The following is a 25,170-nucleotide window of genomic DNA, read 5'->3' as shown; positions in this document are numbered from 1 at the left end:
ATCTTGGGGTGGCCAATTCCAGGTCCCCACAGAGTCATGGTGTCACGGCTGATGAGCTCGGCTGATAAGCTCGAAGGAGCTGAAGGACGGGAAGCCTGAAGACATGGCCTGGAGGTATCCCTCAGCTAACGCTTGGGTTTGCAAGCAGGGCTATCCAAGAAGACAGAATAGGGGAGAGAGAATACAAGGAGACAGGCACAGTAACCAGGATCAGGACAGACAAAGGCCACGCACGGGGCCACTCACCAAGCCCACCAGGCCCCTCCAGGCCTACTCAAGGCTAGTCCTCATTCCCACTGATATTACTGATTAACCTCACAGAGCACTGCCCACCAGAAGGACCAGGCCTGTGTGCCAGTCAGCGAGGGACAACACAACTGCGTGCAGTGAGGCTGCGAAGCTGTCTGGGATGGCAATCAGAGGCCCTGAAGAAAGGCCGGGTCTCCATCTGGGGAGGGAAGTATAGCAGAGGAGCCAGAATCTCTTACTGTACAAGAAACCACAGGAGCCTGCAAAGGCCATGGTAGTAGGATGTGCTGGCTGATGTGAAGCCCTCACGATGGTGAAGGGGGAACATTTTCAGCATCAAATAACATTAGGAATGGATTAAAACACACACACACACACACACACACACACACACACACACGTCCAGAACAAACACGGAACAAACACAACTGTCTCCCCAGCCTCCCTGAGCCCCTCGCTAGCCTGAGGGGCTTCGGAAGTCAGCCTCTCCGCACGGTGACTCAGTGAATCTGGAAGCATTCCTCCCTCTTGGCTTCTGCTACCTCCCCAGGCGGCCGCACCCGGGGACCGTCTCTTGGCTCTCCTTCCCCACACAGGTCCAGGTCAGAAGAGCTGTGTTGAGACAAACACCGGGAGGGCCCGTGCCTGCTCAGAGCTGTTCTTAATTTCCATTAGTATTATTTGCTCAGAAAGTATTTCACACCGGAAGGACTGGGCCTGTGCACCAGGTGGCTACCTAGAGAAATTCCACTTACTTAAAATGATAAAATCGGTCCCTGCCCCTCCCTGCCTACAGGTCAAGTAGAGCGAGATGGGATGGAAACTGTTCCCCACCCTGCAGCCCCCTCCTTATCTTTCTTCTAGAAAACATTCCTTGGCTCCTTCTGCTTTTTCTTTTGACCTTCAGCTGGAATGCTGGAACATCATGTGCTAACAGATTCAAAGGAGCCTGAAAGGAAGATAGAAATAAGCAAGTGTGGCTTTTGCAGCAGCAGCATCTAAAACTATCATCAATGGCCTCTCTGGGGAGGTGCTGTCAAGAATCAGAATGAGTGAACCCATGGTCCCTGCCCTCTAGGAGCTGATACTCGGTGACAAGACTTGATATGAAGGAGTCTCTGCTCTATAAAGAGGTGGAAATCACCATACAGGTGGAATGGCTGGGTAGGAAACACTTCAGCACTGAGTTGGTCAAAGACATAAAATGTCAATGGTGAGGGTCCTCAGAGATCTTCAAATCCACCCCCTTCATCGGACAGATGCTGAAACTGAGATCCAGAGAGGGATGGACTGTCCAAGACTGAACAGCTATTTTTAGCATCCCTCCTATGTCCACGAAGGGCCCCAGGTCTAGACAGCCCCCAGCCTCTGCAGCCCTTAAATCTCATCAGCCCTCCATTCAGAAGTCATGCCAAGTATTCGGCTTTTTTTTTTAAAAAAAGATTGGGCCTGAGCTAACATCTGTCGCCAATCTTTTTTTTTCTTCTTCTCCCCAAAACCCCCCAGTACATAGTTGTGTATCCCAGTTGTGGGTCTTTCTGGTTGGGCTATGTGGGTCCCCGCCGCAGCATGGCCTGATGAGCGGTGCTAGGTCGAGCTCAGGATCTGAACGCCGACACGCCTGGGCCATCCGTGCAGAGCATGTGAACTAACCGCTCAGCCACAGGGCCGGCCCCTGTTGAGCTTTCTAAGCAGGCTCCTTCCCCCTTTCAAAACAGTTCCTCCCAAGGGATGAGGATGAGCCACTTTATTTTCTAGTGTGGTGAGAAAAGGGCTGGCCTGGAAGGGAGGCAAGACTGGGTTCTATCCCGCCTCAGGCGTTTCACAGCTGTGTAACCTTGGGCAAACCCCTACTCCTTTCTGAGCCTCTGTTTTAGTTTTTGGTTTTTTTAAAATAAGATGAAGGTGAATATTGCCCTGGATGACCTATAATATACCTGGGCAGAGCTAACATTTGATGAGTCCTTAGTTTCCAAAGGAAAGTTCTGGGAAGAACTTGAGAATTGCTTTCATAACACCTTATTCTAGAGCAACGCTATCCAATAGAAATATATTACAAGCCATATATATATATATATATATAATATATATATACATATAAATTTCTTATAGTCCTACCAACAAAAGTAAAAAGAAATAGGTGAAATTAATTTTAATAATAGATTTTACTTAACCCAATATATTCAAAGTATTATTTCAACATGTAATCAATATAAAACAAATTATTGAGATATTTTACATTATTTTTTTCATACTAAGTCTTTGAAATCTAGTGTGTATTTTACACTTGTAAATGTGGACTAGCCACATTCCAAGTGCTCAACAAGCATATGTGGCCAGTGGCTACTGTACTAGACAGTGCACGCCTGCAGTTTAGTCAGGAGTGACCGAACCCAACCAGTCTTCCAACCTCGGGCCTCACCCTGCTGTGGTCCATTCTCAAACTCCACAGCCACGAGTCGTCTTTCTAAAAAACAACCCTAATCGGTCACTCCCCAGCTTAAAAGCTCTCTGATATCTCCTACCCTCGTAGGACAAATTCTGAACACCCTGACATGATTTAAAATACCCTTCACAATCAGGCCCCCATTTCCCTTTTAAATTGTTCTCTCTCCTCCCCCTTCCAAGATGTGGCCACAACGTTCTCTCATGGAGGCTTTTCCATTCTCCGTGCATTTTTTTCTCTCTCCACTTAGGTATCTCCTTGAAGATTCATTCATTCACTTGGTCGTTCCTTCATTCAACGAGTGCGTACTAAATGTCAGGCAGCATAGGGGGCGTTGGACCCAACTCAAAGGGCTGCAAGGAACCTTCTTTGACTAATCTTACCCCTCCCCAGATCCCCACCCCCATATCGGCTCTAGGTTTAGCCCTTATCACTCAGCTGAGTGGCTTGTTGACGTGTCTTTCTCCCCTACACTCTCCGAGGCTTGGAACATGCCTTCTTCGACGCCTGCCACATCGTGAGTGCTCAATAAACTGATGAGGGGTGAAAGACCAACCAATCCCCGCTTTCTCACCTAGGAATGAACAGGGAGGAAAGGAACAGGGAGGGTTGAGGGGACCATCCAGCCTGATCTCCTAAAGCAGAAACTAGGTCTTCCCAGAGTGGGCCGGGTCGGCCAAGATCACCGCACAGCCCTGACACGCGCCCCAGCCAAGCGAGCCATTAAACTAGGCAAACCTGACGACCCCCCACCCCGCCCCGTCCCTGCTGGGACCCAAGACCGTGGCCGGGAGGGACCCAAGAGCGAAAGGGACAAGCAATGCGGCGGTGGCGCTGGCACTCGCGCGCAGGAGACCCTCAGCAGGGAGCCTCCGACCCAGGGCTGCGTGGATGTGGGTGGGGCGGCGGCACGGCGGGAACTACAAATCCCAGGGGGCATCGAGCCCAAGAGGCGGAAGGGGCGGGCCGGGGCGAGGCGGAGCGGGGCGGGAGCGGCGGCTGGGCCACGCTCCGGCTGCAGTTGCGGCGCGCGGGAGATCATGTCCCGGGGCAGCAGTTGCAGCCAGACCCCAAGCCGGGCCATCCCCGCCACTCGCCGGGTGGTCCTCGGCGACGGCGTGCAGCTGCCGCCTGGGGACTACAGCACCACCCCCGGCGGCACGCTCTTCAGCACCACCCCGGGAGGTAGGCGCGGGCTCCGGGCGCCGCGTGCGGGCTCTGGCTGCGGGCTGTGGGGAGGACCGACTGGGCAGAACGGGAGGGATCAGGAATCGCTAATTGGACGGGGCGACCAGGCTCTGGGCGTGCGGTGTCTGGGAAGGGGCGTCAAGGAGGTACTGAGGCTCACGGAGGTGCCCACAGGGAGCGAGCGGGGATCCGCCTCCCGTTGCCCACCCCGAGTGCGTCCTCCGGAGCCCGGGCTGCAAACTGCCCCATTCGTTTCCTCCTTCTGGGAGAGACAGCTGGGTGCCCTCCACCCTAACAGATACCGGGACTGCCACATGCCGAGGTGTGCTGCCCCTTGTGGGTGTTGGGGACAGTTCTGAGGGGAAATAGGGTGGGGTCAGAGTGGCCCACAGATCAAAGAGAGGCCGGGCCTAGGATTTTTAGGGGATGGGATGGGCATTCTTTCTTGTGATAAATGACTCTTGCAGAGTCCTTTTTCCTTCCCGACCCCCAGTGTTGCGTTGGGCACGCACCCTCCGACAGGTTTGGGGCTGAGCGCGCTCGCTGGCACCAGCAGCGCCCCACTGGCTCCTATGGCAGCTTGCCCATTACGCGTATGGGATCTCCACAGAGGGACGTGGGGCCGCAGGCAGCGCTGTACAGGAAAACACGTTCTTCTCTCCAGGGGGAGTGGGACCGTGTGACCTCCCTGAGACGGGACGAGGAAGAGGAAGCTGAGCTGGCACTCGTAGTAGGGGCCAGCCTTGGGCTGTCCTCGGGAGCCAGGCATTCCCTCCCAGCCCAGGCGCCCAGGCGCTGATGAAACCTGCCCGCCTGTTTGCATGATGAAACCCTCGTAGCTCGCCACTTCCTCCTATCCTAGCGCTGCCCTCACCCCCTTTTGTCCTTTTCTCCTCCCGTCCATCCTCCTCCACTCCTCTTGCCCAGGCTACTGCCCGAAAAACACCGCGGATCCTGGCGCTCGGCTGAGACGCAGGGGTGCGGGCGGACGAGGTCTGGGCGCAGCCTCTCCTGCTGCCAGCGTCGGAGGCCACACGCTTATTTTCTCAGGCAGCTGTCCCACCACCAGCGAGCACGGCCAGATGCGAGATCTTGGGCTATTTGATCCAAAGCATAGAATGTTAGAACTGTTAGGGATCTTAGATGTTCTTGTCCAACCATGCTGCCTTTTTGGGGGGCGGGGGGGGGGGGGGGCAGGGAGAGTGCAGTTTTTCACGTTTTATTGTACTTTATTAAATTTCACCATTAAATAGCTTAAGTGTATGCTGATCTTATGGCCAGACATTTTTTTTTGGTTCTTTTTGTTTGTTTTTTGAGGAAGATTAGCCCTGAGCTAACGTCTGCTGCCAATCCTCCTCTTTTTGCTGAGGAAGACTGGCCCAGAGCTAACATCCGTGCCCATCTTCCTCTACTTTATATGTGGGACGCCTACCACAGCATGGCTTGCCAAGTGGTGCCATGTCCTCACCCGGGATCCGGACCACCGAAGCAGAACGTGGGAACTTAAATCGCTGCAGCACCAGGCCGGCCCCTGACGAGAATTTTGAAATGTAAAGATATATTAGACATAGAATATAACAATTAGAAAATCTAGGGGTGGTAAAATTCTGTCTGTACACATTTACATGTTTTAGAGCCACAAGTAAATGATAAAGGGACAGGAAGATATTATGTAAAACTTTGGGTTGTAACTGGAGGAAAAACCTGTTCAGAACTGCACTGAGGACCTTGGTTGCTGACAGACTCTCCCCTGGATTGAACAAAATCTCTGTTAGTAGGAGAAACAGTAGCAACAGGCTAGATTAAGAAATTGGCTCGTGTCAATTTGGAAGGTAGGGGCTGGCCAGTCTGAAGAGAGCAGGGCTGCTGGAGGCTGGAGATCCAGCTGGGTGTCGCAGCTCGAGTCTGAGATCTGTAGCTTTAAAGGATTGGAGGCAGTCTAGAGCCAGAATGTTAGTGCACCTCTCAAAAATCTTTGTTTTCCAAGAAATTCGATGCTTTCCTCAAATGAGGCTGTGCTGCCTTATTCTCCAGAACACAGCATGGAGGCCCCAGAGCTTGGAAACACGTGTCCGTTGTCAAATGTTACACTGGTTTCCCAGATTGAACAAGAAATAGCCAACCATTGAGGGGAGAAATGCTCTCTCTGCTGTTAAAAATGATCCAAGGAAGAGTTCCCAGCAGCTCTTCTTGCCGCTCTTGACTCAAATTCTCTTTCCCTGCTGGGCCTTTTGTGGTCCATGCTGTTCTGCTTTCTCTGTGTCATTCTGTGTCTTCCAGGACCTTTCCTGGCCATTTTGGGGTTCCTCCAGGTGGGAGCGTGAATCTGCTTGATCCGTGCAGAGTGGGCACTGAGGCAGGCCTGAATGCTCACTTAGCCGTTTTTCCCACCCTTTGTTGCTAGACGGGGATGGATCAGATTGGAAGCAAAGCCTGGGGTCTGAGGCCAACGGGAAGAAAGAGCAGTGCCAAGAGCCTAAAGCCAGCTCTTTCTTTTCTGGGTGTCCAGGGCAGGCACAGCTCACAGTCCATAACCCTGACTTGCCTCTGCCTCAGTTAGCAAACGTGGCTTGCTTCAGCCAAGGCATGAGATTTTCCTCCAAAGCCATTTACCTGCCCCTTTGCCAGGACAGAGATGCTTGACCTCATGAGAAAGGTCATTCCCAGCACCCTTCTGCTCCAGTCTAGAGTACTGTTGCTCAGTTTTCAGTGTGCATATGGATTACCTTGGGACCTCACTTAGGTGCAGATTCTGATTCTGTAGGTTCCGGGAGTAGGGCCTGAGAGTCTGCGTTTCTGTCTAGCTCCCAGTGATTGGTCTGCGTACTCAGGAATTAGGAGAACTCGACTTCTCTCACCATTTCAGACCTCTGGGATCTGGCAAAAAGCGATGCTTCTATCCAGGTAAACTTCTCTTGAGGTTGGGTTTGGCATCAGTCTTTATTTGAGGGTCTGGAGAGGGTCCATCTGGATGCTGTTGCAGTCAGTGTCCATAGTCACTCTTGCTGGGAATGACCCTGCAGTGTTTGTCCCTGGAAGAAAACGAGCGGTAGTTGGTTTGAGCCATCTCCATTCCTCTGACTCCAGTTTCCTTTCCCTGGTCATTCCCCACCCCAACTGGCTGAGCCACTGATCTGAATTAGGTGTGTGGAGAACAAAAGAGAAATTTGCCGAAGGGAGTGTTGTTCATGAATATTTGAGCCCGTAGAGTCTTGAAAGTCTCCAGTGACACCGTAAACCAGCAGAACCTCTGAAGGGGTCAGCAACCTTCCTCTGACCCTGCCCACCAACCTCTGTGTTCCCAATTCCATGGTGGATGTTTGACCCCAAAGCCTACAGGGGTTGCTTGGGTGGTAGTCATACCTAAGACCTCTACCTCGAGAAGGTTAATCGGAGGTAAGCAGGTAGGGCTACAGGTGTTAATGGCACCCTATTTGGTTAGACAAACAAAGTCTGTGCCCAGGAAGCTTACCTTGGAGCAGCTCCCAAGTCTGGCTGTGGAACAGAGAGTGCCGGGAAGAGGGGGAGTGGCCTGGACACTGAAGCCAGAGCACAGCCAGTGTCCCGAGGCCTTAGGCACAGAGGGAGAGAAGCTGCATTATTAAAGACAGATTAAAAGAACTGGAACAGTAAGGCAGCGAGGGAAGTATAATGGGCCTCTCATTAAAGACTTCGCCAGGGACCCCGAAATAGAGCACCCCAAACTCCCTCCCACGCCCACGAGCCTCCCTTTTTTAAGGCATCCACCACATCTAGAACTGGAAGACAGCCTGACCTCAAGGGCTTGGATTGCTAGTTAGGAAGATGAAGGCACACCTGAAATAGAGTTATAAGCTTCAAAGCTGTATCTACAGAATGAAACAATTAGACAGATACCCCTCACCCCCCCCATAACCAGTAGAACTTGTACAACACTTCAGTAAGAATTGCCTGCTCCAAATAGTCAGCCGGGAAGCCCTTACATTCGAACAGTGTGGACACAGCTGTTAGATTTTAAATGCCCTCAGAGGCTTACATATTTTTTTCAATATCCTCAAAGGTGGCAGGGCGTTATTATTTAAAAGAGAAATTTGATTTTTCTTTTTTTTTTTTCCCTGAAAGCAGACAAGTTGTTTATCACCAGATTTGGTGAAAGGGTGGACAGGTTGGTACCATATTTATCTGTTGTATAAAGTAGTGCAGCATTTTCTTGTATGGGTCTTTATTCGGTGTCATTCCAAAAGAGGAGTTAGGAAGGGGCAGCAGTATTGAAAAAAGGATTGCTTCCCAAGGTGAATGTTTTTAACGAAAAACGTGCTCTTGTACACGTAGATTCTTGTGTGTTCAAACAAACAGAAAACCTGTTCCTTTCTGGTCTTTTTTTAGATCCCTGCCGAGGTTCTTCCCTTTTTTGTGATTCATGACAAATGAATCACGTGTGTTTGTTTACATGTTTGCTCTCTGGCTTAGACAGGAAGTCCTTTCAGAGCAGTCTTACTCATCTCTGTATCACCCCCACGGAGTGCCAGGTCTGGGGTTGGGAAGGTGAAGGGTTGAAAAGAATCCTGGAGAGAAAGCACTCTCCGGGTAGCCTAGCTTCTTTCCCACCACACCTGGGTCTGAGCTGGCTTAAGATGACGTTTACATTTTTCTTTTCTGTCCTTTCAGTTGCAGGGTATAATTGTTTATCTTGGAAGGTCCCAAGGACAGAAACTAACTTTCTCTGAACTTTCCCACCTATCCCAGTATTACCAATAACAGCACTACTGATATTACTCTTCCCAATGTGTATTGAGCAGCAAGTGGAAGAAAATGACTTTTTCACATACTGAACAAGTCAGTATTGGGGCCAGGGTCTCAGACACTGGGATTGACGCTCCTTATTTACTTGCTGGCACCCAGTGTTGCTCACTAGGCAGGAGTAGGTGACATCTGCCCATGGCATTTGGATGCTCAAGAACATGGGCCACAAAAGATGCCTTGTAATCCAATGTCTATGCCCATGAGAGTTCATTGAGAGAGCTCAGATACTAGGCCCAGAGTATCAAGGCTTACCAGCTGCCCAGAGATACCTGTCTCGATGCGAATGGCTGTATCAGTTAGCTATTGCTGTATAACAAACCATCCAAAAACTTAGTAACTTCAACAACAGTCTGTTGTTTCTCTCCATTCTTTGGGCTGGCTGGCATTCTTTGATGGTCTTGTCTGAGCTCACTCACCTGGCTACATAGAGTTGACAGCTGGATTTCCCTAGGCTAGAAGGTCCAAGTTGGCCTTACCCACATGTCTGGGGCATTGCTGGTCACCTGGAAGGCTGGGAGCTCTCTCTGTCCTCCTCATCTCTTGCCATTCAGGATTCTAACCTGAGCTTATTACATGGCAGTTTTCAAGGCCTCTTAAGGCATAAGCTCACAAGTCACATAACGTCACTTACACAGTGTTCTATTGGTCAAAGCAAGCCACAGGGCTAATCCAGATTCAAAGAGAGGGGGAGATAACTGCCTTTGAATGAGAGAAGGCTCATGGGTGAATGGGGCTGGGAGGAGTTGTGGGGGCTGTGTTTTCAGACAATCTTTCACAAGGGCCAAGCCTCAAGGAACAGTCCTTGAGGGAACTTAACGGACCATCCTGCTGTGTGGTTAGCAGAGCCAAGGCCAGGTGTAGGAGCAGACCATAATCACAAGCCTATGAATTGCCTGATGGTTTAAGAACAGGACATCTTCCTGAAAATATTGAGTCATAGATCCCGTGCCCCATTTGCAAAGCTTTACGCCCAGCTCCACAAAGCGAATCATACAGACGGCCATGATGGCAGGCCACTGGGCAATACGTTCCACTTTGCATCCTGCCTCCCCTTACTGCCTGCCACCCAGCCTGCCTCTTCCTTCCCCTTCAAGGAGCCCATTTGCCCAGCCCTGCCCAGCTCCCATCTGAACATCCTTGATTTTATGGAGTCCTGGCAATGGATGGAATCGAGTTTCTGGGTCCCAAAGCAGACAGGAGCGAGAATACCAGGAGGTGCAGGTGGGTTCTGAAGTTCCTTTGGTTTCCTGGTGACACACGCAGTGTGGAGGTTAAGAACTAGGTCTCTTGCCTTAAAGAGAGTGTGTGTAAATGGATTTCTCTCTCCTGCTCTTCAGAATAACAGGGGAAAGTGGGCCTGTATGGATTTGCTAGGGCAGCCTTAACAAAAAAACACAGACTGGGTGGCTTGAACAACAGAAATTTATTTTCTCAAGAGTTCTAGAGGCTGGAAGTCCAAGATCAAAGTGCCGGTAGGGTTGGTTTCTCCTGAGGCTGCGTCCTGGGTTTGCTGCTGGCCGTCCTCTTGCTGCCTCTTCGTGTGGTTGTCTCTCTCTGTGTTCTTGGTGTCCCTCTCTTTTCTTATAAGGACACCAGTATATGGGATGAGGGCCCCACTCGGACGGCCTCATTTCAACTTAATGGCCTCACCTCTTTAAAGACCTTCTTTCCAAATATAATGAGTCACCTTCTGAGGTGCTGGGGCTTGGAGCTTCAACACATGAGTTGGAGGGCAGCACAATTCAGCTCATAACAGTGCCCCTCCCTTTTCCAACCGGGACAGCAATTACTGCTGTGTGTCGGTAGGCATTTCAGCAGTGCAGCCCTGTTGGTAATGAACTTCAGGGGTGACCTCACCCTGCTTTGCACAGGCGCATTTTAAGTGTTTGGGGGATGTCCAGGAAGGGGAAGGAGCTTGGCCAGCCATTGGAGTAATTACTTCAGCTGTTTTGTTCTGAACATCTCTGTGAAAGCCTTGTCCCTCCTGCTTAATTTTCAAATAAACTGGCCTGTTCCCATATGTCAGGCCTCAAGGGAGGGACTAGCCAGAAGGGCCCTTTGCTGCTTGCTGATCGCCCCCATTTGGTATTCAAGGAGCTTCATAGGATTCCTAGTCCCTGAGAAGCATCTGGATCTTGGTTCTCTTCGCAGAGCTGGTGGGTCTAGAGGTGAAGAAAAATCTTCAACTGAGCATGCTCTGCTTCTCTCACCAAGATCTTCTCCCTGACAAGTCGGCTCTGCTTGCTAAAGAGACTGTCCAGCAAGAAAAGCCACCCAGACACATGCAGTTCCTGCCCGGTGTGCGGCAGGGATCAGGGACGGAGGCCCCTGGTGGACCCTGGCACGTCTGTGTCTCTGCCTCCAGGTTGACACGGAGCTGTTGGCGAGCGCTGAATTTAAACTTGTCCAGAGTATTTTGTTCACAGGCTGCTGGCTTGCATCTGAGCACAGGCATTCAGACCTCCCCCTGACCCTGTTGTGAAATGCTCTCCTCTTCCCTGGAACGGGAACAGCAGTTGTAGGAATTCTGTTCTTGTACTCTTGCTAGGCCTCACGTCCCGGCTCAGGGGAAGAATGCTTCTGGCAGGGGAGGCCCAGGGGAAAGTGAGGGACGAGCTCGTCTCAATTTACAGGAGTCGCATCCAGCAGCATTTTGAACTTGAGTGTGGGTACTGTGGGAAGACGGAGAAGAAATCAAGGCAGCCCTCTCTCTTTCAGGGAACATCCTGTTCTGGCCAGATACTCAGAAGAATAGTAAAAATCAGAAGAACCCTGGAACTTTTCCAGTTCCCGGTGCTGGCTGAGGTGCCTGGTCTGCCTTGTTAATTTTAAACAGAGGTTGGTGTTTAGGACTGGAGTTAAGACAGGCTTGGTCAGCCTCTCTGAGTGTCTGTGAGGGGACAGCCTTTCTGAGCCTCAGTTTCCTGTCTGCAAGTGGAGGATGATGGATCTCCCTCATGGGGGGTTTTTAGGGGGCAATGAGACCTAGCATGTCAGGCTGTGGGTGCAGCGTCTAGCCCACAGGCAGGCAGTGATGACAGATAAAGGTTTAATCTTCACCAAACTCCTGTGAGGTGTGGATTTTGTTAGTACCCTCCTCTTAGAGCTGAGGAACGAAGCTGCGACTTGGGGTCGAGGAGCTGGTACATGGCAAGCCCTGGCTGGAGCCTGGAACTTCTGTCTCCAAGCCCCGTGCTATTTGTACCACGTTAAGCACCTGCCAACAAGGAGATCCTAAAAATAGATGGTAGTGTATCAGAGCTGGAACAGACCCTAGAGATTACCTATAAAGCCTAGCATATGGTTGGTGCTTTAAAGATAGATTGAATGAGCCTAGTACACTGCACTTGTTTATAGGTGAGGAAACCAGACTCTAGGGGAGTGTCTGCATCGCTTCACACATTCTAACAAGCCGCCACACCACAGAGCATGCCTTGAGAAAAAGCACTCTTGTACTTGGTGCACATCCAGAGTTTAAAGTCCCAAACGATGCTGGTTACCAAGCATGCCAAAGCTCACTGTGGTTCTTGCTGTTGTTGTTGTTGTTGTTGAGGAAGATTCACCCTGAGCTAACATCCGTTGCCAATCTTCCTCTTTTTTTCCTTTTTATGTGAGTTCCCACCACAGCATGGCCACTAACAGATGAGTGGTGTAGGTCCATGCCCGGGAACCGAACCCAGGCCATGGGGGCTGGCCTCATGGTGGTTCTTGAAGCCTGTTTCTGTGGATGGACGATGCCTCTTACCCTCCTCCATCCCCCCCACCGTCTCTTTTCAGGGTTACTTACTTCCCCTCTGATTTGTCCCAGCTATGACCATATAATGGATCCCTGGTCAAGATGGGACTGAATAAATGGTAGAATATGTCACCTGAAGCCATACTGGTCATGGTAATAGGTGGGGTTTGTTTGTGCAGCTTCTTTGTGTCAGCCACCATTCTAATTCACACAATAACCGTATGAGGTTGGCGCTATCATCATCATCATCATCATCATCATCATCATCCCCATTCTGCAGAAGAAGCAGCTGAGGCACAGAGATTGACTAATCTCTTGCCCAGAGTCGTCAGAGCTAGCAAATGGGAGAGCCAGGTTTTGAACCACGAGGCTATGGGAAGAGAATCAAGTATTCATCCCCGCATGTTGTGCCTGCCCCCTCTCTCCAGAGGGCAGCCAACTCCTGCAGCCCCAGAACATAGGGTTCCCCGACACGTGTTTTTATGGTGATACATTTAAAAAGGCTTTCAGGTAGGAAACAGCCTCGGTCGTTCTCCGCAGGTAGTTCAGGACCAAATCTTGAACGCTGCTCCCAGCCACACAGGTGGTTTGAAGTGTGGCGGTGCTGGGAGGCACCTCCAGTTTCTCCAGTCTAAGTCATCCTCAGCCCACCTCCCCCATGCACCCCCGACCTTGAGGGTAGGGCAGAATTGGGGTGACATGGATGTCTCTCTGACTCAGGGGTTTAGGGTGAGGCTGCCTGGAAGCAGGAAGATAGGGCCGATGGGGGCTTGATGTCTGTCCCCACCAGTACATGCAGCATAGATCTCTCCCCGTCCCTCTGTGGTCCCCACATATGCCTCTGCTTTTAGACCTCACGCATGACTGTAATCATTTATTTACAGATCTTCCTCCTCCCACCAAACTGTAAGTCTGAGATCAGGGAGCTGTTACTATGTAACTGTTCCTTCCATCCCTGCCCCTAGCACGGTCCTGGTAGGAAGGGTTCAGTGAGGCAATACGCCAGACCAGCATACCTACTTTTGGGGCGTAGGATTGAGGAAGATTGGCAGGTGTGTAAGCAAGGGTTAGCATTTGTCCCTGGGTCCTTGAATACCGTTCCTAGGAGGGAAAGTCTAGCATGGACAGGGGCCAGTACACCCAGCCCAGAGAGATGCTGGAGGGATCAGCTCCCCGCTCTGCTTCTCCAGCCCAGCAGAGAGCCCCTGGGGCTTTTGGGGGGGTCTACCTAGTTCCAGCCGAGGCAGTTCCGACTGAACTTATGAGAAAAGGAGATTCTGATCCTATGTCCTTATTTGTTTGCTTAATGTCCCTATATCTTTATTAGAGTTTTGTATTAAAACATGTATATATACTCAGTGTAAAAGATGTTTTCTTCCCCTTGCTCCTTATCTCATCCCCCAGAGGTAACCAAACACAAGATGCAGACAGTCTGTGACTCTGTCATCAATATTTAGTGGACAATGGACACTGCTTACTTCAGATGGTACAGTAGCTGCAGAGCATTGCATTGTAGGGCTGATCCATGATTTACTGAACCTGTCCCTCCATTTAAATAAAATCAAAGTTTTTTATATGTATTATTATTCTGTCTACTTTTGTATATGCTTGATTTTTCCATAATAAAAGTATTTAAAAGTTATTATATGTAAATAGTTGAAACTCAAAAGTACTGAAAGTCTTCTAACAAAACAGCAACCTCCCACCTCTCCCACACTCATCTCACCCTTCGGAACCAACTAGTAACTTCTTTCAGCTCTTTCTTTGGGGATTTGTCTTCATATTTCTCACTTTCTTGATTTTATCTATTCACTGGCCTTTTGATAGATGGCCTTTCCTCTCCTCCCATTCTCCCAATATAATTATATCACAAATTTTTTTAAAATTCATCATTTTTGTTACTATGACTCTTGATGAGCCAAGTAGTTTACAATAATAGCGTTTCCATTTTTTTACAACTTTTTTTAAAAAAAGAGTTAATAGCCTCATTTAAAAATAGGCTCGGTTTTCATTCAAATCTTCCCACACCCTCCAGCACCTCTAAAATGCCTCTTAGGGTCACTGGGTGGCCAGTGGTTAAGGGTGCACGTTCCGCTTCGGCAGCCCAGGGTTCACCTGTTCGGATCCCGGGTGCAGACATGGCACCACTTGGCAAGCCATGCTGTAGCAGGCGTCCCACATATAAACTGGAGGAAGATGGGCTCGGATGTTAGCTCAGAGCCAGTCTTCCTCAGCGAAACGAGGAGGATTGGCAGCAGATGTTAGCTCAGGGCTAATCTTCCTCAAAAAAAAAAAAAAACAAACTTGCTAGTTAATAGAATGATCACTCATTCTAAGAGGACATATTTTGGGGCCAGACCAGTGGCGCAGTGGTTAAGTTCCCACGTTCTGCTTCTCAGCGACCCGGGGATCGCCGGTTCGGATCCCGGGTGCAGACATGGCACCACTTGGCACGCTATGCTGTGGTAGGCATCCCATGTATAAAGTAGAGGAAGATGGGCATGGATGTTAGCTCAGGGTCAGTCTTCCTCAGCAAAAAGAGGAGGATTGGCAGCAGTTAGCTCAGGGCTAATCTTCCTCAAAATAAATAAATAAATAAAATAAAATGCCTCTTAGTTGTTTACATACAAAGTCATACTTCTGGATTTATCTGCCCATTTTTTCCGCTTTTCCTGGACTAACGTGGTTCGGCTGCTCCAGACCTGCCACACAGATGTCGACACGGGATTCCCAGAAGCCCCTTGTGTTTCTCTAATTTTGGTAGAATACGTCCTCCTGTAGCTTTTGAAAATGTCTCTATTCTACTTCTATGTGATTAGTATTTGGCTGGGTGTAAAACTCGGTTGAAACGAATTTTCCCTCAGGATTGTGAAGGTGCTGACCCACTGCCGTCAGGCTTCCAACGTTGCTGTTGAAAATTTTTATTCCATGCTTATTCCTAATCCTTGTGTGCACCTGTTGCCTTTTCCTCCTTTCTGGAAGATTTTAGGATTTTCTCTGTATCTTCAGTATTGTGAAATTTCACAATGAATGTTGAGTTGGTGTTTTAATTCATTGCACTGGATGCCCAAAGGGTGTTTTAAGACTCATCCCTTTCAATTTAGTGAAGTTCTTTATTTTTTCCTATTTAAGCAAAATTTTTTTTTACCAATTTCTCTTTTTTCTCTTTTTTTTTAGGAAGATTAGCCCTGAGCTAACTGCGGCCAATCCTCCTCTTTTTGCTGAGGAAGGCTGGCCCTGAGCTAACATCCCTGCCCATCTTCCTCTGCTTTATATGTGGGACGCCTACCACAGCATGGCGTGCCAAGCAGTGCCACGTCCGCACCCGGGATCCGGGTGGCAAACCCTGGGCCACACAAGCAGAATGTATGCACTTAACCACTGCACCACCAGGCCAGCCCCTCTTTTCTCTCTTTCTTGACTTCCTATTATCCAACATTGATATCTAATTTGTTATCTTTTTGCCTCTTGTCCATCTTTTTGTCTTTCTGTTCTTTAAAGTCTTCTGCTCCCTTCATGATATTTCCTCTTGTTGGCTTGTTTGGATCTCTTCTTAAATGTAAGATTTTCTCAGAAAGGTGTGGAGACATTTGGGTTTTTATACAGTCACGTGCTGCATAGTGATGTTTCAGTCGACAACAGACCACGTGTACAATGGTGGCCCCATAAGATTAGTACCGTATAGCCTAGGTGTGTCGTAGGCTAGACCATCTAGGTTCATGTAAGTACTGTGGGGGAGGAAGAAATTTTCCTCTACCCTTCTAGGTTCTTCTGGCCAGTCTAAGAATTAAATTGACATGAGACAGATTAACAGGAGAAAAACCAAAGAAAGTTTAATAACATGTATACATGGGAGAAACCCAGGAAAACCAAGTAACTCACCAAAATGGCTGAAGCCCTCACCTTAAACACCCTCCTCAGCTAAAGACAAAAGATAGGGGGGTGGCGAGAATCAGGGACTTCAAAGAGAAGGAAGGCAATTCACAGGTAGGGGAAAAGGAGCAAACATTTCGAAAATGGGGGTTTGGCTACGCAGAAACAGAAGAACACAGAGGGAAGCCCAACAAACAGGCTTTTCTAGGTCCCTCCCTGTCTACCACCTAGTTCACGTTATGCAAAGGTGATAGCTCGCTTCCTGAGACAGGTTTTTTAATCAGAATATTTGGGGGGGCCGGCCTGGTGGCGCAGCAGTTAAGTTCCCCCATTCTGCTTCAGTGGCCTGGGGTTCACCGGTTTGGATCCCGGGTGCGGACATGGCACTGCTTGGCAAACCGTGCTGTGGCAGGCATGCCACATATAAAGTAGAGGAAGGTGGGCACGGATGTTAGCTCAAGGCTAATCTTCCTCAGGGAAAAAAAAAAGAATGTTTTTAGGCAGTTAAGTGAGAGGTAACAAGAAAAACTTTCTGAGTCTTCCGTTTCTTAAAAATAATCAGCCTAGGGGCTGGCCCCATGGCCAAGTGGTTAAGTTCGCGCGCTCCAGTTCAGCGGCCCAGGGTTTCACTGGTTTGGATCCTGGGCGTGGACGTGGCACCGCTCATCACGCCACACTGAGGCGGCATCCCACATGCCACAACTAGAAGGACCCACAACTAAAAATATACAACTATGTACCGGGAGGCTTTGGAGAGGAAAAGCAAAAATAAAATCTTTAAAAAATAGTAATAATAACCAGCTTAGAATAATCTTCATGTTAAAGAGACACATTTTGGGGGCTGGCCCCATGGCCGAGTAGTCAAGTTTGCATGCTCTGCTTCAGCAGCCCAGGGTTCGCCAGTTCAGACCCTGGTGAGGACCTACACAGCACTCATCAGGCCATGCTGAGACAGCATCCCACATAGAAGAACTAGAATGACTTACAACTAGGATATACAACTATGTACTGGGGCTTTGGGGAGAAAAAAAAGGAGGAAGATTGGCAACAGATGTTAGCTCAGGGCCACTCTTCCTCACCAAAAAGCATACATTAAAAAAAAAATCACCTCAGGACCTTTAAAAAAAGACACATTTTGGGGTGGCAAATTTGTTCCCCTTCAGTACACCGTATGATGTTTGCGCAACCACAAAATCGCATAATGACGCATTTTTCAGAACATATCCCTTTCGTTAAGCGACGCATGACTGTATGTAAGAGTGAGATACTTAAGAACTGACTGGAACTGTGAGGTCCAGAAACTGGTGGGCTCTATCTGGTGGCTAACTGGTTTTTTCATTGGGATCCCCCTTCCAAAATCATTTTCTGTAGGTCTTTGTCTTTACTCCTTGTTCCGAAGCAGGGCAGGGAGGGCGTCTGAGGCCCACCATTCAGAGGTCAAGGCTAACTCAATTTCCCTGTCTCCTCTCCCTCCTGGGGTTCCATTCCTCCCTTCACTTTCTGTCTTCATATATTGTGATTTGGGGGACAGTTTGAGCCCCATTTGCATCCAAGTTGGAGTAGGTGCTTCTGTTTCCTGTTCTTGGAGTTTTGTATGACTTTTGAGAGAAGCAACAGGAAAAATGTCTTGGCTCTGCCATCTTGAAGCTGCCTAGATCTTCAAAAGCTCTTCTTGCTCTTGTTTGTGAAACCTGGGGGAGGTGGGTCATCTTCCCTAACAGAGAGAGGAAGTAGGCCCTCGGCTATAGTGTTGTGTGGAGACCGCCTGGTGTGACATCCACATACCCCAGAAGACCACACCTGACCAGCACCTCCAGCTGCCGCTGTTTGACACCCTGCAGGGACCTTGGCATCCACCTCTGGTTTCCATTTCCTGTCCCAGTTTGCAGGCCAAGTCCCCAGCTCCAGGAAACCGTAGCAGCATTTTCAGCCAAGGCTTCCTATTTTTGACAATATGGGACTGCATGTGTTTTGTTTGCGTCATCTGTAGGAGGCTTAGGGAATTTCCCAAAGATCTCTGTTAACTGAAGCTGTGTAGTGGTGGATCCCAGGAAGGGATGGAAGAAGAAAGGGTTAAAGGGCCGGCCCCGCGGCCGAGTGGTTAAGTTCGCGCGCTCTGCTTCGGCGGCCCAGGGTTTCACCTGTTCGAATCCTGGTCGCGGACCTGGCACCGCTCGTCAGGTCCTGCTGAGGCGGCGTCCCACATAGCACAACCAGAGGAAGTCACAACTAGAATATACAACCATGTACTGAGAGGCTTTGAGGAGGAGAAGGAAAAATTTTTGAAAATCTTTTAAAAAAAAAAAAAAGAAGAAAGCGTTAAAAGCAGCTTCTGGAGGAAACATTTCCACCATGTTGATTGCCAGCTCCTATTGCGCACTGGCCCCAGAGGAGTCAGAGGTGGCTCTGTGGTCCCCTCCCCTCCTGAGCAGGGCGCCTTGTCAACCGACTTTCTGAACACCACTCTCTACCCCGTGCAGCCTCCCTTCCCAGCTGAAATGCGCTGATGGTGGGTGTCTCAGGTGCCGCCTCTGCCAACATTGAATTTGTGGACTTTCTTAGCTCAAATGAGGATTTTTATTTTTAAGTGCCCTAGCCATAGGACAAAGGGCACAGAGGCTGTTTCTTTTTCTCTTTTAAGTATAATTAATGATTTAAAAATCACCAGGGGCCGCTTCTGGGTTTGTACCCTAAAGAATTGAAAACAGGGTCTCAAAGAGATATTTACACACCCATGTTCAAAGCAGCATTATTCACAAGAGTTGAAAGATGGGAGCAACCCAAATGTCCATGGATAAACAAATTGTGGTCTATCCTTACAATGGAATATTATGCAGCCTTAAAAAGGAAGGAAATTCTGACACGTGGTGCAACAACATAGATGAACCTTGAGGACCTTATACTAACTGAAACAAGCCAGTCACAAAAAGACAAATACTGTATGATTCCACGGATATGAGGTGCCTGTAGCAGTCCAATTCACAGAGACGGAAAGTAGAATGGTGGTTGTGGGGGCCTGGGGAGGATGAGTGGGAGTTGTTTAATGGGTGTAGAGTTTCAGCTTTGTAAGATGAAAAGACTTCTGGAGATGGGTTGCACAACGATATGAATGTACTTAACATTACTGAGCTGTACATTAAATGGTTAAGATGGCAAATTTTATGCTATGTTTCTTTTATAACAGTTAAAAATCTCTGGAGGCTAGTGACCTTTAAACAACCTTCTCAGAAGCTACTGACCCCCAAGTTCTTTTTGAGGCTATTGACTCTCCAGCTCTTAAGTTCCACTCCGATGGGGTCAGTTCGCTACTCTTTGGTGAACAAACCAACAAAAAATCAAAGTTGCGGGGAAGCAAGGAGAAGGGGTCTCTTGCCAAGCCTTGAGGATTAAGAAATAGAGACAAGTGGTCCCATCTCTGAAGCGGACATCCTCCCTCAAGGAGAGGGCACAGTTGTTGTCCATGTGTAACCCACTGGGCTCGTAGGCACTCAGGCTGTAACACAGCCCTTCGTGTGACAGAGGAGGAAACTGAGGCCCAAGTTGGGGAGGGGTGGGCACAGAGGGCAATGTGCACAGGATCGCACAGCTGGTTGGTAGCAGAACCCAAAGTGCAGGCCCGGTTCTGTGTTCTTTGCTTTATGTCCTCCCCTTGGGGAACGCAAGCCCTGAACATTAGCCCAGCCAGTGATGAGGAGCAGGCTGTCAACCTCAGCATTATTGCCTCTCAGATGAGGAGAGCAAGACTGAGGGAGCGCCCAGATCGGGCCAGTCAGGCTGGGACCGACCATACGTGCAAGCAGGCCAAGTTCATCCTCATGTGTCTCTCGACATTGCTCTGTCCTTCAGCATCCCAGTTGCTCCTCCGTGCGAGGAGCCCAATCTCATTATCTCATACTCAGAGCTCAGAGATGCAGATGAGTTCCTCTCTTCGCTTGGAGTTAACCGAGGGGCCAGTGCTTAACATCAAGAAACGAATCTCAGCTGTTGGAATGTCACTCCTCATAGCCTTTAAGAGAGGGAGAGGGGCTGGCCCCGTGGCTGAGTGGTTAAGTTCACGCGCTCCGCTGCAGGAGGGCCAGTGTTTCGTTGGTTCAAATCCTGGGCGCGGACATGGCACTGCTCATCAAACCACGCTAAGGCAGCATCCCACATGCCACAACTAGAAGGACCCACACCGAAGAATATACAACTGTGTACTGGGGGGCTTTGGGGAGAAAAAGGAAGAAAATAAAATCTTAAAAAAAAAAAGAAAGAGGGCGATATTTCAGGGTTGTTGATAAGGAGGGGCATTCCTGAGGTCTTTAAATCATGGTTTCTAAACTCAGGTCATTCATATTCCATTGGCAGTTTTATTGTACTTTGCGGTCTACTTGACATATATTTAACATCACCTTACCTTTTAAATCTTGTTTTTATTATATTTTATTGCATATATAATATGTAACTTATATATTATATACTATCATATTAAGTTATATTTTAAAAGGAAACAATATGACAACTATATGTGGAAAACCAGATTCACTTGCCATAAATAGAAGGTAGCTATAAAAAGAAATATAATGGCAACAAGACAGTTTTTAAATTCTAGTTAGAGTCCTTTGCCTGCTGAAGGCTTTGAGCCTGAGGCCTGCTCTTTGTTGCAAAGGGAGCAATAAGGAAATGTTTGTGGGGTGTTACAGACCCATCACTAGTACCTTGCCGGTGCTTTAGAGGTAATCGGGATTAAACGGACCCAACGCAAATAACCGTCTCACTGCTCACTTTTATGTCATGGATCAGGTGGGTCTCCCGCAAGGATCTTGGGGCCTGTACTTTAGAGAACACTGCTTTTTAAGGTGTCACTCAGGTAACCGCCCTCATGGGATGAGTCCTGGGTATGGTTTAAAGGTCGTGAATAATTCCATAAGACATGGTCCTCACCCTCTAGGGACAGCTGTGGAAGGAGAGGGGAAAGAAAATGAATGAAATGCAGACCGTGTGCAAACTCTGGCGGGCGGTGACACGTCAGAGCAGATGGGCAGACCGGGGCAGAGGGCTCACAGAGGCGATGGGCAGACCGGGGCACAGGGCTCACAGAGGAGATGGGCAGACCGGGGCACAGGGCTCACAGAGCAGATGGGCAGACCGGGGCACAGGGCTCACAGAGGAGATGGGCAGACCGGGGCACAGGGCTCACAGAGCAGATGGGCAGACTGGGGCACAGGGCTCACAGAGGCGATGGGCTGAGCAGGAGAGCCTTTGCGGGGCAGGTGGAGTCCGTGTGTGACTCCTCTCCGTAAAGCCCAGGCAGGAAAGATCTCATTTTTACTAGGTGGGGGGATCACTTAATTTTCTGTTTGCTTATTCATAAAATGGAGTTAAAGATCCTGGATATCCCACCAGGATACTTTAAGAAGGGAATTGAAAAATGAATAAAAAATACACTTTCTCCACTGTCTGATAGGATTGTCACGAGCACCGAGTCAGTGAGTGAACTGGTGAACCATAAGGAGAGAGAGCAGGATGCGCAGAGCTCTAAGGGGAGAAAGGGTGCAGTCTGGTGGCCAGCAGGCCCCTTCTTCCATCTGAGTGCCCGATGTGAAGGGGAGTCAGGGCGGTTTGGAGACGGCAGAGTCCCGGGCTGCAGCCAGGCACCTGAATAAGCCACACCCCTCCTTGGTCCAGCTTTTGCAGGAAAACTTGCTGCCTTTGCTGCAACCACACCTCAAAGAAGCGGGAAAACGAGGAGGTAGGGGTTCAGGGTGGCTTTGCCAATGCCCCTGTCCCCTTCCAGGTACCAGGATCATCTACGACCGGAAGTTCCTGATGGAGTGTCGGAATTCACCTGTGACCAAAACACCCCCAAGGGACCTGCCCACCATTCCTGGGGTCACCAGCCCTGCCAGTGATGAGCCCCCGACAGAAGCCAGCCAGAACCACCTGCGCAACAGCCCAGAAGATAAGCCAGCGGGCGGTGAGTGGCCGGGCTTGGCCAGGCTCTCCCTTAGGAAGGGAGTGTATGAGGCTGTGGGTCCCATCCACTAGGGGAGTTCCAGGGAGGGGGATTATGCTGACTGCCCCACCCTGTAAAGCAGCTCAGAGTCCAGAGGGTGGGGGTGGGGATGGGGGTGGAACTTTCATCAGTACCAACTTTCGCCATGAAAGGAGCCCAAGAACCCCAGAAAAGGTGATTTAGCCTCATCAGGTAATCTAATTAGTGATAGATTGTATAATTGTCCCGAAGCATTACCATGTATCTGCAATGCTTGGAACACATCTACGATGTTCACGTGCAGGAGAGGACTTATGAAAGACACAGTATACCTCCCTCGAGGAAATTACGCGTCTATGGGATCAGAAAGGCATCCAGGATGCCTTCTGTCAGGGTGTTGGTCCACTAGTGGATTCTTGATGGAGACAGGTAGAAACAATGCAACCACTTGTTGCTGGATGTTTGACATGGAGTAGCTGGGTCCTTCCTGGTGTTGTGTGTTCCCCCCCAAGTCATCAGAGCAGCCACCCAGCAGAGATGTGTAAATGCATTCTTTGTGGCGTCGTGACTGGCTGGGCAGAGCATCTGAGCTCTCCCACTGCAGGAGAATGCAGTGTAAGCACTTGCAGGCAACTTGAGTCAACCTGGGATCTGCTGACCCTTCACCCGGAAGGCGGTTCACCAAGGCCAGATAGGAAGCAGCCAGGACCTCGGGCTGGCCTGGCTCTGTTGACAGCAGCAGAATCCATATATCCGGGGCCTGCAGTGATTCGTAATTACCTGGGGAATCCCACAGCCCAAGACAGGCAACTGTTGCCTTGCCTTTCAGACTTGGAGAGCAGTGGGAGGGAGAGAGCTGGATCCAGGCACACACAGAGAGCAATATGAAGGACGGCAATAGGCAGCATGGTCAACTGCTGTTTGTTAAAGGATGGAGAAAAAGATGGATAGATTCACATGGTTGGTTGCACAGTGGGTGCCTCCCACCCTAACTTTTTGCCTCAAACCAAAGACTGGAAGTTGAAGATGGAGGTAGTCAACACCTAAAATTGTTGAGTCACCACTACCTGAAGGCTGTCCCTTGCCTCTATTTGCATGCCCTCTTCCCTCCTGGTTCCTAGAGCTGCTCTGGCCCATAGCAAATGCAGGCTTGGCCCAGTGGTGCCCCAGGTAGACAGCTCTTACCCCACAATAACGGCCTAGGAGCTGCACTCAGTTGTGGTGATGGGGTGTGGTGAGGAGGGAGGGACGTAATTTTTCATTTTGCTTATCTGGATGTAAGAATCCAAGGCTCCTGCCCTGGAACCCACGTATCTGTGGACCAGCAGTTTCCCTGTGGGTGCCAGAGTAGGCATCTTCTTCTATAGACCCCTGGAGCAGCCTTGTCCAGGAGATCGTGAATGAGGCAGTTCCATTAAGAAGAAACCACCTGCTGTAGCATGAATTCCTTGGAAATTTTAGAGGAAAGAGTTGCGTGACGGGAGTGAGTGGCTGAATTACTCAGATAACTGCTTTGCCGCAGGGTCAGGCTATTCCGTGAGCAATCGGATGTATGCCTAGTAAGGTTATGGTACCATTTTCTAAACCAAACATTGGACCACATGCTCAAAGAAGTTTTATGTTTAAGGAATATTTTTCTATGAAGTTGAGTTTATTTCAAATCATAAGTAGCCAACCATTCACTCTTATTAAAAATTATACAAAATTCAGGACTGTCCCCTCTCCCATGGGGAGACCTGGTCTCTGCTCTTCCTTTGGGATTAGGGAAGAGAGCACAGCCAACATGGAACCTTCAGGCCTGTGTTGCCAGGAATTTCTAGTGTAGTCCTCCCTCCATTCTCTTTGGCATAAACCTGGCCCCTGCTCTTTTTGTAGGAACAATAGAATGAAAAACTAATGCCTCTCACTGGTCTCTAAATGTCAGCCCTACCATTTGCCCATTGCTCACCTGGCCCTCTGTTCCTTCTCTCCGTAGGTGAAGAGTCACAGTTTGAGATGGACATTTAGAGGACCAGCCATCGGTTTGAGCAATGCCTCTGGGCCACTCTGGCCCTTCTCGGGAGAAGAGTCACACCAGCCAAGCCTTGTGAAATCTATCATCCTGGGCAGGCACTGGGTGTGGGGTCAGCCACCCCAGCCCTCTGCTCCCTCACTCAGGGCACCTGCTCCCCCTTCCTCTTCGTGAACACCAGCAGATACCTCCATGTGCCTCCATTCATGCAGAAGCTGCCACCCCAAGGGGAGTGACTCTCAGGAGCACACCCTGCAGCCCAGGGCCAGGACGGGGACACGGAGGAGCCCTTCTGAATGATCATCTGGCTCTTCCAGCACCATCCTCTGGGGGCGCAACCACCCCTTCCTTAGGTTGATGTGCATAGGAAAGCTCCCTCCCCCTCCTTCCCCAAGAGAGGAAATAAAAGCCACCTTCGCCCTAGGGCCAAGAGTTGGCCCCTGTCTGAGCTCTTTTCAACTCTATATGGATAACTAACAGCAGCTGCTATCTCTCTGGTGCTTAGCAAGCACTTTCTCATACATTGTCTCATTTGAGTCTCACACTGAACCTACAAGGTAAGTAGAGCAAGCGCTATCCTCATTGTACAGCTCAGAAGACTGGCTCCGAGAAGTTAAAATCGCACACTAGTGAACGACAAATGGGGCTGGGTTTGAGCTGGGCTGTTCCCATCCCTTATTTTTCAGGGTGTGTGCTACCTCTCTTCTGGTCTTTGTCCCCCACCCCACCCCAAGCCTGTCAAGTGACCCAGTCACCTTCAGTCTGGGGCCCATTCCCTGTGAGAGTCAAAAGGAAGAACCTGAGCCTTGGCCAATGTAGACTCTCTTCAATCCATGGGCCCCTGATGTTTGTCGAGTGATCCCTTTGTGTGAGCAGTCATGGGAGACACAAACATGAGACAAGCTCTATGC

General features: G+C 49.5%; 1 protein-coding gene across 1 annotated transcript; it reads left to right on the top strand.

Moving 5' to 3' along the window:
• Positions 1–3,649: 3,649 nt before the first annotated feature.
• EIF4EBP1 (eukaryotic translation initiation factor 4E binding protein 1) lies at positions 3,650–24,691 on the top strand. The gene is made up of 3 exons (XM_070598937.1): positions 3,650–3,880; positions 22,051–22,230; positions 24,224–24,691. The coding sequence occupies exons 1-3, from the start codon at positions 3,736–3,738 to the stop codon at positions 24,253–24,255; spliced, it is 357 nt and encodes a 118-aa protein (XP_070455038.1). The 5' UTR covers positions 3,650–3,735; the 3' UTR covers positions 24,256–24,691.
• Positions 24,692–25,170: the final 479 nt, after the last annotated feature.

This window comes from Equus przewalskii, chromosome 28 (genome assembly GCF_037783145.1).
Source record: "Equus przewalskii isolate Varuska chromosome 28, EquPr2, whole genome shotgun sequence".
Taxonomy (NCBI): Eukaryota; Metazoa; Chordata; class Mammalia; order Perissodactyla; family Equidae; genus Equus; species Equus przewalskii.
This window is presented reverse-complemented; position numbering and strand designations above follow the sequence as displayed.

What these genes read in the sequence shown, in the direction of transcription:
- EIF4EBP1 (XM_070598937.1), top strand. Translation starts at nt 3,736, where the DNA reads ATGTCCCGGGGCAGCAGTTGCAGCCAGACCCCAAGCCGGGCCATCCCC. An exon ending in CTTCAGCACCACCCCGGGAG is followed by an intron (nt 3,881 to 22,050) that starts GTAGGCGCGGGC and finishes GTCCCCTTCCAG; the next exon opens with GTACCAGGATCATCTACGAC. An exon ending in AGAAGATAAGCCAGCGGGCG is followed by an intron (nt 22,231 to 24,223) that starts GTGAGTGGCCGG and finishes TTCTCTCCGTAG; the next exon opens with GTGAAGAGTCACAGTTTGAG.